Source organism: Acomys minous (assembly GCF_964271855.1).
Source record: "Acomys minous genome assembly, chromosome: 17".
NCBI classification, from domain to species: domain Eukaryota; kingdom Metazoa; phylum Chordata; class Mammalia; order Rodentia; family Muridae; genus Acomys; species Acomys minous.
Window position 1 is genome coordinate 57,721,266 of NC_140500.1, and position 15,150 is coordinate 57,736,415.

The window sequence follows — 15,150 nt, forward strand, 5'->3', positions numbered from 1 at the left end:
GCTTTGGGTTGGTGGTTCAGTCACTGTGAGCCCCATGGGCCTAGGTGAGTTGACTCGGTAGGTCTTCTTGTGGTGTCCTTGACCCCTCCAGCTCCCTCTATCCTTTCCTGCATTCTTCCACAAGACTCCCCGAGCATGGCCTGTTGTTTGGCTCTGGGTATCTGCATCTGTTTCCCTCTTCTGCTGGTTGAAGGCCCTCAGAAGACAGTTAAGCTAGGCTGCTGTCTGCAAGCATAGCAGAGTGTCAGTAGGAGAGGAGTTGGCTCCTCCCATGGGGTGGGTCTCAGGCTGGGCCAGGCATTGGTTGGCCAATCCATCAATCTATACTCCATCTTCCTCCCTGCAATTCTAGTAGGCAGGACAAATTTGGGGTTGAAGGCTTTGTGGGTGGGTTGGTGTCCCTTTCCCTCCACTGGAAGTCCCCTCTGGTGTAGGAGGTGGGTATTTCAGGCTCCATATGCCCCATTGCTAGGAATCTCAGCTAGGGTCACCCCCGTAGACTGCTGGGAACCACCCCCTCAGTCACCTCCTAATGTACTCGCTGATAACAGAGTAGCCATCTCGGCATCCTAAGGTCAGCCCAAGGCCACCATACACTTCTCCTTAACCTGAGAAGGGAATGGATGTCCTTGAGTGTCTATATGATGAGCTGTGGAAGGAGAAAGTCATTAGTGTTAGGGAGCAGGTGGAAAGGGAAGCACGCTCTCTGCCCCTAACGGGTGCCGGTCAGTGTCCACATCCCACTAATGGACAACATCTTGGAGCCTGTTGCTTTAGGTGGTAAATGTCACCCAATCATGTGTTTGAACATTGGGCCCCAGCAGTGGCACAGTGTGGGGAGGGTGAGGACCTTAGGGGGTGGGGCCTTACAGGAGGAAGTGGGTCCTAGGCAGCAAGGAAAAAATGGGTACAACTAACTGGCTCAGGTCCCTACTTGCGGGCTACCTTTAAGGCAGAAACTGAGGAAATCCGTGTGGTTGGTGCAGAGAAATGGTTGGTTCTTTTCTTGCCATGACATCACAAGGAGCCATTGTGAGGAATGATGGGTACCTGGCTATAAATAGAACTCACTGGGGCTAGGTTTTGTCCTTTAACTGTGGGAGCTGTGGGTAGATTGTTTGGACGGTTGGAGAGTTGGCGAATCGCTATACTTCTGAGCTCCACTAGGACTTCTAGAGCCTTGAACCTCAGCAGAGTGAGTTTCCTTGGGAGGCTGTTGGTTATCTGGCTTTTGCTTTTATTTCCTCATTTCTTGGTTTCAGGTATGATTGTGATTACTTTTGTTTTTGTTTACAATCTCCCATTTTTATTCTTGTTTTCTTTATCTCATTCCACTTTGATTTTCTTTCATTATCAAAAGTTAAAAACATGTATTAGAGTATATTAACTAACAACATGTATAATCTCACAGGAACATTTTCTCACATGTAAAGGAGAAGGTTGAACACATTCCCCTGATCTCACTGCCTGCTGTCCGCCCTTCCAAGTCCCTCAAGGATTCCCTTTTCTGTTAATCTCTTTACTTTCCAAGTAGAGTCCAACTCATGTGGACTCCTGTTCAGAGGACTGACGGGCACACTGGATGGTCTCATAAGGAAGGGAGCCAATGTGTCCCTGTTTTAGCAGAAAGCAGCCTCCAAGCTGTTTGCCTTAGGATCTTCCTGGTAGTTCAGAAGTCAGGACTCCATGCAAGGGCTGGAGACAAGAGTCAGATCCCATTCTTTTCAGCGTAATAATGGAACAAGGCAACTGAAAAGACTTCAAGGTCATAATAAATGTGGATCTAGAAAGAGCCTGTTCTCTGAGAAAGGACAGGACTTCCCTGGTGAGACTTACCATAGCCTGTGCCACCAACCTCCTCTGTCGCCCTCCTTCCTGCAGCTGTCCTTCCATGGGATAACTTCTATCTTAAGGAGGGCAATTATGGCATGAAGCTAGTGTGTTCTCAGGGCCAGGAAAATGGGGCGATGAATTTGAAGTAAAGGATCAAGCCTTCACTCTTGAGTTCTGCTGGCCAAACAGTTCAAAGAACATGTCTAGGCACAAAAATTGGTGTGTGTGTGTGTGTGTGTGTGTGTGTGTGTGTGTGTGTGTGTGTGTGTCCTACCAAGGCCATCTTGGAACTTCAACCCCAATGCCACAATATTAAGAACTGAGGTCCTGCTTCTCCTTGACCATGCGGGAACATACAAAGCACTGGATAGAGCTCTAAAGCAGGCATGTTACACACTCAATCTGCTGGGATCTGGATCTCGCCTCCCCAACATCCAGATACATGGGCCATCAATTTCTGTTGTATTGAAGGGACAGAACTAAGGCAATTTGAGAGCAGAAGGGCCAGGATATGGCTCCATCTCCACATCTGTTGTCTACAGAGTTCTCTGGCTGATGGGTGTTTTGATGGTTATTTTGAACATCCCTACTCACTGTCTTCTGGTATCCTGGGCTTTGGTGGAAGTCTCAGGCCTAATGGGGATCATGTGATAAATAACATCATCTTTCTCTCGGCCCCACAGATGTTAGTCCCAGGCCCTGGGGTGGCATGAAAAACAGTATTTTGTCACAACTCTGAGTGTAGCCAGGAGCTACCATCCATCAGCACACACATCAATCTGGGTTTAAAGAAAGTTAAATGGAATACTTTGAGTGTAGAGATGATGATTATTACAAAGTGGTCATGAAGGCTAGGGTCCAAGTGAAAGGCAAAACACTGTCCATTTACTAACAGGAGATATCAGAGCTCATAACTGAAGAGGGCCAATGATCTGGAGCCTGTTGCCAATCCTGTGATACCTCAATGGATTGTTAAAGTGAAAAGGGTGCTTCTTAAAGTCTGGGTGTCAAAACTCTCACAAAGGACCAAGTGTTGGAAAGTTGATTCCCCAAGGTGGCACCATTAGGGGGAAATTGTGGGCCTTGGTCAGTGGGCCTGGCAGGAAGAATTGGGTCCTTGGGCAACACTGGGGACAGCCATTTGAGTGAAACCAGCTTCCTCAGGGCCCTACTGCCCCACTGCCCAAGACCAGCCTTCCTGTCTTGGGTCCAGAAAGTTAGGAAATCTGGGGGTTGGGGGATGTGCCCAGCCCTCCTCGGTCCATTTCTTGCACTTACCTCACAAAGAGCCATTGTGAGGAATAAGAGGCACCTGCCCACTGAAGGCTCTGGCTGAGGCTGCCTCCGGTCTTCCACAGCAGAAGGTGGTGAGGAGTTGGCGAGAGACTGGACTTCTGCGCTGCTGAGGGCTGTTCCTTGCACTTTCAGAAGCTGACAGGAATTCCTCGTAGTGAGGATCTCTCTTCTCTTTTCTAAGGTAAAGAACATTTGACTGTTTTTAGTTTATGTGAATGAGTATTTTGTCTTCATGGATGTCTGAGCACCACTTGCCTGGTATCTTCTGTGGAGCTCAGAAGAGGGAGTCAGAGTTCCAGGACCTGGAAGGACAGGTGTTTGTGAGCCACCATGTGCTTGTTGGGCATCGAACCTGGGTTCTCTGGAAGAGCTGGCAGTGGTCTCAAGTGCTAAATCATCTCCCATCTGTTTTTTCTTCTTTTTTTCCCCCTTTAGTTTCTTGGGACAAGGTTTCTCTGTATCCTGGCCATCTGGACTCACTCTGTAGAGCAGGCTGGCCTCGACCTCACAGAGATCCACCTGCCTCTGCCTCCCGAGGGGTGAGATGAAGGAATATGCCCTCACTGGCTTGTGCCATGGGTTTGAATTCTTACCTCACTCTTTATCTTATTTTACTTTATTGTGGTCTATTTCCCTTCATATTCTAAGCCTTTTCTAGGCATGGAATAACTGTACCATATAAGCAATTGTTATGACAAACACAGGAACACCTGCAATGCCCTTTGCTCACACTAATCACGTGACTAACCGTGCTGTGGTGCTTTCTTCTCCCACTTCCTCCTCCACATTCACAGTAGCCCCTTCTATCTTCAGGACCGCTTCCTTCCCCCAAATTCCACATATGAGGAAAAAACCAGGAACAGTTACTTTCTCTGTAAAGCAATCTGCTGTGTTAGGTCCATAGATCCCACACTTTTGTCCTTCCTTATGGCTGCCCAGGACTGTGGGATGCTTACCCCTGATTCTGTTGCTATTCTCTGTTGTTTGTCTGTCTGGGCATGCAGAGCACTCATTCAAAGGATGCTGTGAGCATATCTTCTCCATAAAGGATGGCATACTTATATGTTGTTGATTTAGAAGTATTATGCACAACTAAGGATTTTCTTATCCATGTTCATCGTGAAGTAGCATTTTATTTTATTTTTTTGGCTAGGCTTTTGTTTTTTTCCCCTGTTTGTGGCATGAATGATTTGGGAACTATTAAGTCCCTTTCTCCTTTGTGGAATTTTAGGAGCTCTGACATTGTTCTTCAAGGGCCTGGAATGGTCCAACGAAATTTGCCTGGTCTTGTGCTATCTAATGAAGATTCGTTTTCATAAACAGTTCAATCTTGTTACTTTCTCCTTGCATTTTAATGTCTTCTCTAGGTGAAATTATATCTAGTAATTTCTCCATTTCATCTGCATTATCCAGTTCATGAAAGGGACACTCTGGGTTTTAAAAATCATATTTATTTAGGAGTGATGTGGTCTGGAGAGATGGTCCAGCACTTAGGAGCATGCAATCTTCTTGGAGAGAACCTAGTTCTACACCCAGCACTCCCATGCCAGATCATAACTACCTGTAGTTACACTTCCAGGCCCACTTCCAACCTTCATGTTTATATAAATCAAGTTATAAAGAATTGTATCACTATATTAAATGACATGTAGTACCTGTGACTGCACTTGTATTTGTGTGTGTGTGTGTATATGTCTGGGCACACGCGCGCACGTGTATGAGTCTCCTAGGAGACCAGAGATCTAGGATGCCTTAGAGTTGGAATTAGGGCAGTTAGAAGCACCTGACATTGGTCCTGAGAACCAAATCCAAGGCCTCTGCAGAAGCAGCACACCTGCTGGGCTGCAGAGCAAACTGCCTAGGCCTGACTCACTGGGTTTCTGTGTTTCTGTTTCTTATCAATTCCTCTTGAATGTGACTTTACCAGTGCCTTATTTCCCAGGGTGTGTTGAGCTCAGGGTCCTTTCCAATAAGCAGCTCTCAGTTTCTAGGGTCCTTTGTTTTGTCCTTGCAGTGTGCAGTTGATCCCTGTCAACCCGATCTACGGCGGGCTTTGCTGGCTGCTGCTTTAAACATGCTCTGTCCCTGTCCTCCTAGGCATTCTGAGTGCCTGCTTAGGTCATCTGAAATGTTTGCGACATTTTTCCCTCTTCCCAACCCCGTTTTGTTTTCATTTTTGCCATTTGAATGTAGAAATCATAGTTATAAACATCTCCCTGGGCCCAATTTTGACTGTTTCAACTTATCTCATTGCAAGTTTGGTTCTAGCCATATCAAGGAGGGCCTGACAAAGCAGGGAATGGAGGCCTGCAACTCCACGGAAAAGACCTTTATGAGAGATTATAAAATGATCACAACCCTAGGACAAGGGCATTTTGCCAAGGTCAAACTGGCCATACACCATGACACAAGGACCTGTGTGGCAGTAAAGATTCTTAGGAATACCAGGAAGAGAGCAACCCTCATTGCGAATGAAATCAGCATTATGAAATCGATTTCGCATCCAAATATTATAAAGCTGTTGGATGTCGTTCAGACGCAAAAGACCACCTACCTTGTGACAGAGATTGCCCAACCGGGAGAGCTGAAGGAGTACATCCTCCTACGGGGTTACTTAGAGGAGAGTGAGGCGTGGAGACTCTTTTCGCAGATACTGCAGGCAGTGCAGCACTGCCAAGACAATTACATTTGCCATAGAGACATAACAGCCAAGAACGTTCTCATCGACAGCAGGGGGAATGCCAAGCTGAGCGATTTCGGCCTGGCCCGACACATCAGTCCTGGACAGAAGCTTCTGGGGTTCTGCGGCACTCCGTTCTACTGTGCTCCGGAACTCTTTGGAGTGGAGGAATATGACCCATTCCCCACAGACATCTGGAGCTTAGGGGTTCTGCTCTTCCTCATGGTGGCTGGGTGCTTTCCCTTTGAAGCTAGGTCTTTCGAAATCTTGAGGGTGCAGGTCAGCTCTGCCATCTTCACCGTTCCTCGGCATGTTTCAAGAAATATTTACAATGTCATTGTCCACCTGCTCGTGGTCAATCCCGCCAGGAGGCCCACCATCGACCAAATCATGGGGTGCTTCATGCTCAGGGGCAGAGAGGCTCACAGTCTCCTGGGCACCACAAGCCCGAGGACTGGCGGGCCTTTGAGAGATACGTTGTATGAGCCTGAAGAAGGCATCCAGTCTAGAGGAGACCAAGAACACATTGAGGTGATTGCAACTTGCCCGATACTGCAACCCCAGTCACCTGGGGAACACTGTTGCCACCATCAGGCCAACCCCGTGAAACCCAGGCAGCCAGGCACTGTCTACCATGGGGGAGATCTTCACACCGTCCCAGGTTTCCTAAGGAGAGCTACTGAGCCTGAGCCTGGCCCATCTAAGGCCCAGGAGAAAAAGGAGAATTATTCCAGGCAGGGTGGCAGAAGCCATACCATACCTGCCACCCTGTGCTGCCAGCCAAAGAGGACCCACCATCGCCATGTATCCTACCTGGGCTGCTCTGTGACTAATTCCCAAATAAAGGAGAATTTGTCACACTCCATGATTGGCTTATGTGGAAGCCTGAACGCAAGTTCCCAGGCCTCGCTATGTCTAAAAACCAACTCTGGTAGACCAGACCAGAATGAGTCTATAGCTCACACAGAGAACTGTACGCCCTCCTGCAGTATCCGCGAGAAACTCTGCGACATGATAGAAGATGCCAGTACAAAAGTCACACCTGCCTCCTCTGGTGTCAAATGGCTGAACATGACCTGCATGGAGTCAAAAACCCTCACACAGAAAGATAATATCAAGTGGGAATCATACTTTACCTGTGAAGAGGCCCTGAAGCAGGAGCAGGAATTATATACCACCTGTGAAGAGGCCCCTAAACAGGAACAGGAATTATATACCACCTGTGAAGAGGCCCCCAAGGAGGAGCAGGAATTATATACCACCTGTGAAGAGGCCCCTAAACAGGAACAGGAATTATATACCACCTGTGAAGAGGCCCCCAAGGAGGAGCAGGAATTATATACCACCTGTGAAGAGGCCCCCAAGCAGGAGCAGGAATTATATACCACCTGTGAAGAGGCCCCTAAACAGGAACAGGAATTATATACCACCTGTGAAGAGGCCCCCAAGCAGGAGCAGGAATCATATACCACCTGTGAGGAGGCCCCTAAACAGGAGCAGGAATTATATACCACCTGTGAGGAGGCCCCCAAGCAGGAGCAGGAATTATATACCACCTGTGAGGAGGCCCCCAAGCAGGAGCAGGAATTATATACCACCTGTGAAGAGGCCCCCAAGCAGGAGCAGGAATTATATACCACCTGTGAAGAGGCCCCCATGGAGGCCATCATTCCCGAAGGTGTTATGACCGCGGAAGAGGCATTCAAGCAGGTAGAGGCTTGGATAGAGGAAAGGATAGCCAGCCTGGAAAAGGACATCCTCCAGGGAAGGAACACCATCCAAGATGAGATCATCACCCATGAAGAGGCCACAACGGAGGAAGAGGTCATCACACATGGCCAGCCTCAGGATAGCGAGGCAGCTTCCTCCAGGCCCCGGCGTCGCCGCTGGAAAAGGGTGAAGAAGACAATCGTGAATGGCCTCAGGCGGCTGTGTTGCTGTTTGCCCCCTACGGAGAGAAGGCATGCCTCTTCTAAGAATAGGACTCCAGAGGAAAAAGATCGTGGAGTCACCCACAGAACCAGGTGGGTGCATTCATTCACTTTATGTTCTCCATATTTTTCCCTCCTGGCCTCTGGGACACATGAAGACTGTGCCCACTTGTCACTAAATCATTGGTTATTCAGAAGGACCAATCCCATAGAAACCCATCAAGTGTGACCTCAGGCTTGTTGAGCAGAAAGTGGACAGCACAGATGCTGACCAAAGCAGGGAGAGGAGGAGGCGGGGACATGGCCACAGGAAGCAAAGGTTCCTTGGAGAGGCGGTGGGGTGCTGCAGGGCCAGTGCAGTAAGTCCTGTGTGTTTCTAAGTCACTAAGAGTCTCCTACCCATGTCTTTCTGCTTTGAAGTCCTGAAGAGGACAAGCCCCAGCTCCATGGCTTGTGAGCCATGGGTTGGGGATCGGCCTGGCTGAGATTCGGAACGCCCTGCGGGGAAGCCAGGCCAGATGTCCAGGAGCCAGTGTGCTCAGGGATCCCGGATGCACAGGGAGAGCTGTCCACCCCAGCGCAGATCTGTGCAGGTAAAATCCCAGGGAGCAGGAGTTGGATTTCCACTGGGTCTTGCCCAGAGAGGAGGATGGGGTGCAGAGGTACCCTAAAGCTGTATGTGCAACATTACCCCTTGCCTTGTCCCCGACTCTTTGTAAACGTCAGGGATTTCCCTAGGGTAGTGACTTGTCCTTTGCTCCCTGTTTCTTGGCAGGAAACATGATCTTTTCCACCAGGTGAGACTTCTCTCCCCACACAGGTAGTTCCTAGTCAGCCTGTCCCACCTGCCCAAGATGGGTTTCCAGGTTGAGGATGAAGCCTACCAGGGCCCCTATGGGACTCCTTTAGAGGGCAGCCTCATGCTGTCCTTTAGCCAGAGACTCCCACACACCCCTAAGCCATTACAGGTTTCATTGAGTCCTCGGACCTGACTCAGAAGGAAGCTTGGGAAATTCACAGCTGTGGAGTGACATCAAGGGCACTTGTGCCCTCTCTTGCCATCAAGTCTGTCCTCCAGTTCCTCACATCCTGCCTCTCTGTGCTTGCTCCTTCAGGACCACCAGTCACACTGGAAACTCCATTCCACACTCACCAACACGTGCCACAGCATGAGGCTGTGGGAGAGGTTGTCACCAGGGTTGAACTAGAGACCCTTGTGACGGAGCAGGACCCTGCCATGAGCCCTGCCTCACACCAGCTTCAGGGCTCCACCTGGAGCCTGCAATCAGCTGGACAAATGCACAAAGTTGCTTGAATTTCTTGAGACTTGGCAGGTTGCATAGGATTGCACAGGTAAGCGACATTGCACACCCTTTGAGAGAGCTCTGGAAAGCCTTCCCTGTCCATCCCACTGTCACATTGGCCAGATTTTATCTTCTGTGCCGTTCTCCCTAGACTGTGCTGGCATTGGTCACTGTGGGAGTGACAAAGAAGTCTGTGTAACTGACACGGATGGTGCATCTGTCAAAGTGTCCCAGGGCAACAAGGGTCCTGGCATAGTTGTCCTACAGGGATTTCTAGATTCATCATGTCCAGATAGTGTTCCTACTGTGAAACACAACCATGTTTCTAATCGGCTCTGTCCTCTGAGTGATGCGAAGCTCACAGGAAGGATATTTTACTTGCCTAATCAGAGAAGAGAGGGCTATCTTACTCCACTCTGGGGTGGGGATTGCACCCCAGGTCCCATGCTCCCCACTCCACCATGCACACCTATGGGAAGTCCATTCCACAGGATTCTTTGCTGGCCTCAGCCATTGGACCAGGCTGAGCTTCTCACCCAAAATCCAGGAGAACATCTTGGAGACTCCGTCAGCCTGGGAGGAGAGCTGGCCAGGCATCTCGATCCCCTAAAACAACTGGACTGCTCCCTGCCCTCCATGCACAGAATATGGAGCGTCCTGGTCAGCCTGTCTCTGTTTCTGTCTCTTCGTGTACATAAGCAACTTCCTGGCATATCTCAGCTGCTCTAGCATTTCTTTCTTTTTTGCTTTTTCTTTTCTTTTTTTAACATGTATTTATTATGTCTACACTGGTCTACCTGCATGTACACATGCAGGCCAGAAGAGGGCATCATCACATTATAGATGGTGGTGAGCCACTATATGGTCGCTGAGAATTGAACTCAGCACCTCAGGAAGAGCACTCGGTGCTCCTAGCCTCTGCACCATCTCTCTAGCCCTTCCTTCCTTCCTTCCTTTATTCTTTTCTTTCTTTTTTTTTTTGTTTTTGTTTTTTTTTTTGTTTTGGGTTTTAGAGACAGTGTTTCTCTGTGTAGGGGTGGCTGTCCTGGAACTCCCTCTGTAGATCAGACTGGCATTAAACTCAGAGACCAGCTTGCCTCTGCCTCCTGAGTGCTAGCATTAAAGGCTTGCACCACCATTGGCCAGCAAGCTCCACTTTCTTAAACAGGACCCACAGGGAATCCCCTAACACTGAAGATGACCTTAAGTGACAAACCCACAATGCAAACAGAAAATACAAATCACAAGTGGTAGAAATAGACACACAAAATTAAAACATAATGCATTGAATAACTCACTCTGAATAACAGACTCACAGATGCCAGCGACAAGAACACATTTCACCTACAAGAGATCCAAGTGGGCTTCTATTCCTTGACAGTGTTGCTAAGATGTCATGTGCACATTTCCCTTTTCCTTTCTGACATTGGTTCTTTCTCCTTTGCCTAGGAGGAAGAGTATTACTGGGAATTGTTTTTGTCTGCTGGGTTTAGGTTTCACACAGTCTCAATCAATAACTTGAGGTGAAATGACATCAATGTAGACCAGGCTGGCTTTTCCTTCCTGAGGACCCTGCTCCCTCAGTTTCCCCTTAGGAACACTGGAACACTGTCAGCATTTGGGTTTCAGTCAGGGTCTCATATCTCAGGCACTCCACCTTGTAACCAAAGATGCTCTTGAGCAGGATCCTCATCTGCCTCTCTCTAATTTCCAATGGCAAAAATTCCACTCTGTCCTGTCAAGCATGAAAAGCTCAAGGCCAGTATAGGCAAGAATAAGTCCAGGCTGAGTGGAATATAGAAAAAGATGCAAATTATAAATATTTGGAAGTATCAGATCTGGACCCTGGAGTTAGGGAGATGTAGGTAAAGTGGAAGAGTGCAAGGAAAGGACCTTGTGAAAAGCTGACATGCCAGCATCCTTGTCTTCTTAGGCCTGCTAGTGAAGAGAGGTAGATGTGGAAGCTTGCTGGCCTGAGGTGACTGAGATACACTGTCTCAAAAAATATGGTGAGAAAGCATTTGATGAATATTCCTGGCCTAGGTGTGTGCTCAGTGTGTAAGGACACACACACACACACAAACACACACACACACACACACAAACACACACACACACACACACACACACACACACACACACACACACACACACACCACCTCACCTCTGTGGTCATGCCTGGACCATGCACAAATACACATATTCCTTATAAAGTTTTCTAACCTGGCCTTACCCTTTCCTTCTCACTAATGTCTGTACTTTATACTCATGTCCCACCCCATTTTTTTTGGGCAAATCACATAACTTAGTTCCCAAGGTGACCTATCATTTCCTTCCAGTGAGATAGCCTTTTCTTCCCCTTCAATTGATTTTCCTCCAGTATTCTGTGTACAGTCCAGGCTGCCAAGGACTGCTGATCCTCCTGCATTCAGCCAACTGATCCTCAGAGATATAACTATGTTCGTAGCCTTTGTGATAGCTTTTTTTTTTTAAATCATCTATGTAGTTGTGGATAACCTTGAATTTTTAACTCTTCTGTCTTCAGCTATCAAATGTAGGGGTTACAGGATTTACCCACCAAGCCTTGTTTCTTGGTCCTGGGAAACCAAGCCACGCCGTCCTGCAAACTGGACAAGAGCTGTCCCAGCTAGTAGTCTGACTACTCCTGTAGCTCAGGCTAGCCTGGGGCTTCCTATGGAGCTGAGGAAGACTGCGAATTCTTGATCCTCCTGCTTCTATATTCCTTCTATGGAATTACAGCTCTGCTCCACTGGCCTTGTGTTTTCATTATTTTTTATTTTCTTCCTTCCTTTTTCTTCTTCATTTTTTTCTGTTGTTTTTTCAAGACAGGGGTTCTCTATGTAACCTTGACTGTCCTGAACTCTCTTTGTAGACCAGGCTGGCCTTGAACTCAGAGCGATCTGCCTGTCTCTGCCTCCCTAGTACTGGGATTAAAGGCATGTGTCACCACCACCCGGCCTCTTTCTTCCTTTCTAGATTACCTATTTTTCCTACTTGGAGTATTACGAAGCACTACAAACATGAGGTCTAGCCAGACTTCCCCCTTCCGAAGATTGTGAGCTCTGAGCTTGATGGGAAGAAGGGAAAGAGGCTGTCCCAGTGCCATGTCCTATCAAGAAATCTCAGGTCGGTGTGCCCAGTTTTCAGGACTATGTCCTTTGTGTGTTCTGACTAGCAGCCCTTAAGTTGACCTCATTGGATTCCTCTATGTAGCAGCATCGGAGAGAAAAGAAGGCAGAAGCCACTAAGAAGCCCTGACAAATCCAGGAAGACTGAGCATCCCCTCTGCTGTTTGAAGGTCTAGTCCCCTCAGCCCTTGGGCGATCACATCCCCTCACATTTAGCCAGTTCTAGGGAGGTTGTGGATATTTCTTAGGACTAGATGCTAGAGCTAGGGTGAAGATGTATGCCTCGAACCCCAGAACTCTGGAGGCTTAAACAGGAGACTAGCCATAAGTTCAAGGTCAGCCTGGGCTATATAGGGAGCTGTAGTCTAACTTTGATGGCAGTGTGAGACCCCTACTCTCAAACAACAAGTGAGCAACCGGCCTAGTGCTATAGCTCGGTGTGGTGTGCCTAGCATGCCGGAGGCCCTGGTTCTTTCTGGACCAGCATAAGACAAACTGAGGTGATGCATGCCCAGAATTCCGGAATTAGGGGCAGAGACAAGAGGATCAGGCAGTCGAGGTCATCTTCCAGCACAGAGTTGAGGTCAGTCTAGGATGCATAGCACTCTATTGAAAAACAAGCACCAGCACCACCCAAATCTTAGAAATGAGTGACATAGTGGCTATGACAACCAGATGTTCTTTGTGGACCAAAGTCTTATAGGATGGAGAGAAGAAAACTGGGCGTCCAGATTTGCAATAATGCTTTCCTGGGCTCACGTCTGGAATTGGCCTAAGCATTGAGTTGTTCCCCACTGCTCAGAGGTGAGATGCTCAGTAGGTACCCCCTGCTGGTCCTGTGGGAGGGAGTGGGGAGCTGTGCAGACAGTGCTCCCTGCTGGCCCTGTGGGAGACAGTGGGGAGCTGTGCAGACAATGCTCCCTGCTGGCCCTGTGGAAGGCAGTGGGGAGCTGTGCAGACAGTGCTCCCTGCTGGCCCTGTGGGAGGCAGTGGGGAGCTGTGCAGACAGTGCTCCCTGCTGGCCTTGTGGGAGGCAGTGGGGAGCTGTGCAGACAATGCTCCCTGCTGGCATTGTGGGAGGCAGTGGGGAGCTGTGCAGACAGTACTCCCTGATGATCTTGTGGGAGGCAGTGAGGAGGAAGGTTTGCAGAGCATGGAGACCCCCACCTGGCCCAATAAGGAAAGCAGGAAAGCTGCTGTCCCAGCACCCTCTCACAAACCCTGAGGTGGGACCCCCCCCCCTTGGGCCTTTCTAGGGCAGCACTGTGTCAGTGCACCTGCTTTGCTGGAGTCCCTGCTTCAACTCATGACAACAAGAGGGGCTGGGGAGGAGCTTGTTCTGTTTCCCCATCTAACAGGATTTGTTGTCCTTCCTTCTTTCCTGTTTCTCATCCAGACCAATATAAAGGAAGAAAGTTCCTTTCATACCTCGGCTGCCAGTGTCATGTCCCTGGAAGAAGATGCATTGATACTCTCTGCTGTCCCTGCCCGTGCTCTCCATAACGAGAGATGGCTGGGCTGCAAGTCATAGTGTGAACTCCACACCCTGGGTAAGATTTAGAAACACAGGCGGGCAGGGAGGATGTCTCGGCCAGTCTGAACAGTGCCGCCATCCCGTGTGATAGGTGAGTTAATTCTCCAGATTGCAAGTAGAAGAGCCAGCACCCTGCCTGAATGAAGCCTGTCACCCAGCACTTAGAGATGGAGGTAGGTGCATATCCCTTTTTATGTTCTTGTTGGTTTTTTCAGACAGAGTTTCTCTAGTTAGCCCTGACTATCCTAGAATTCACTATATAGACCAGGCTGTCCTAGAAGTCACCAAGATGCCAATCTTCTGCCTCCTGATTGAAGGCACATGTCCCCACCACCTAGCAAGATAGGTGTGTCTCAACCTCCATGGTCTTGAGACTGTCTCTGCCCAAAACAGAAGGTGTAGAGAGCCTGGGAAGTGACATTTGAGACTGAACACATGTACCACACATGTGTAAGTTTGAACACACATGTGCATGTATACCAAATCACACATGCACAGGCATACAAGTAAACACATAAGTACATGTGTCTGTATACACACTAAGCAAAAATAGTGATAAGTATGCATAAGTCAGTTCAAGCTCCAGGGAGCCCTTTGGAAGACCTGACCTCCTTTCTGCATCATAGTGGTCAAGATGTAGGAGAATGTGACATGAGGTTGTTGCCAAGGACACTAGGGTGCTCTTCTAAGGGTGCTGGGTTGTTGTCAGAGCCCACTACGCCAAGCTTTGGGCAACCTTATTAATGCTCACTAGATTTAGTTTGTGGTCTGACAAGGTGATCCCAGATTTTTAGCACTGAGTCACCTGGATGTCTTACCTCTCTGCAGCATGGGACCCATCACCTGTCAGAAGCCGAGGCAGATGGTCCTGGACAAAAGAGGACAGGACATACGGATGAGTTCTCCTGACAGTAACCAATAACCCCGTGTTCCCAAAGCTCTAATCTTTGCAATATGTCTTTTATGTTGGAAATAAAATAACATTGGTAAATTGGCTTTTTGCAGTTTTCAGACAGGGTCTTTTATGTGCATCTCTGCGTTGGCCGGTCTGCTACTGTGTAGCCTGTGCCGGCCTGAAAGCTGAGGCAGTCTGCCTCAGTTTCCTCAGTGACTGGGATCATAGGTGTGCTATTTTGGTGAGAATTTTGGGTTCTTTAAAGATCCAGTTATATGAATATGTTTTTGTTTTAATCCCTTGTATGAGAAATGGGGCTGCCTCAGATTCTCCACAACCACTAGCTACAATCTCATGCTGTAGGAGGGGCATAATTGTTGGCATCTGTAGATACATTGCCTTTAGAGTTCTGGGTACGTGAGAGGGAAAAACGGGGGAGCCCTAAGAGGGCTACTGGTGACTGCTGCTTCTCCTGCAGCTGCTGGTCCCTGCTGTTGCTGCTGATGGATTGCTAGACAGCTACATTGC

At 48.5% G+C, this 15,150-nt stretch overlaps 1 protein-coding gene across 1 annotated transcript; it reads left to right on the forward strand.

The window, feature by feature from the left end:
* The first annotated feature begins 462 nt into the window (after positions 1 to 462).
* Positions 463 to 12,768, forward strand: LOC311588159 (uncharacterized protein). Its single transcript, XM_084765640.1, has 6 exons — positions 463 to 1,262; positions 3,192 to 3,283; positions 5,387 to 7,833; positions 8,161 to 8,333; positions 8,856 to 9,093; positions 12,042 to 12,768. Exons 3-4 carry the CDS (start codon positions 5,429 to 5,431, stop codon positions 8,195 to 8,197), a joined length of 2,442 nt encoding a protein of 813 aa, XP_084621766.1. The 5' UTR covers positions 463 to 1,262; positions 3,192 to 3,283; positions 5,387 to 5,428; the 3' UTR covers positions 8,198 to 8,333; positions 8,856 to 9,093; positions 12,042 to 12,768.
* The last annotated feature ends 2,382 nt before the right edge of the window (positions 12,769 to 15,150 follow it).

Coding starts and splice junctions, on each gene's coding strand:
- LOC311588159 (XM_084765640.1), top strand. CDS start 5,429: ATGGAGGCCTGCAACTCCACGGAAAAGACCTTTATGAGAGATTATAAA. Junction 7,834..8,160: donor GGAGTCACCCACAGAACCAG/GTGGGTGCATTC, acceptor TCTGCTTTGAAG/TCCTGAAGAGGACAAGCCCC.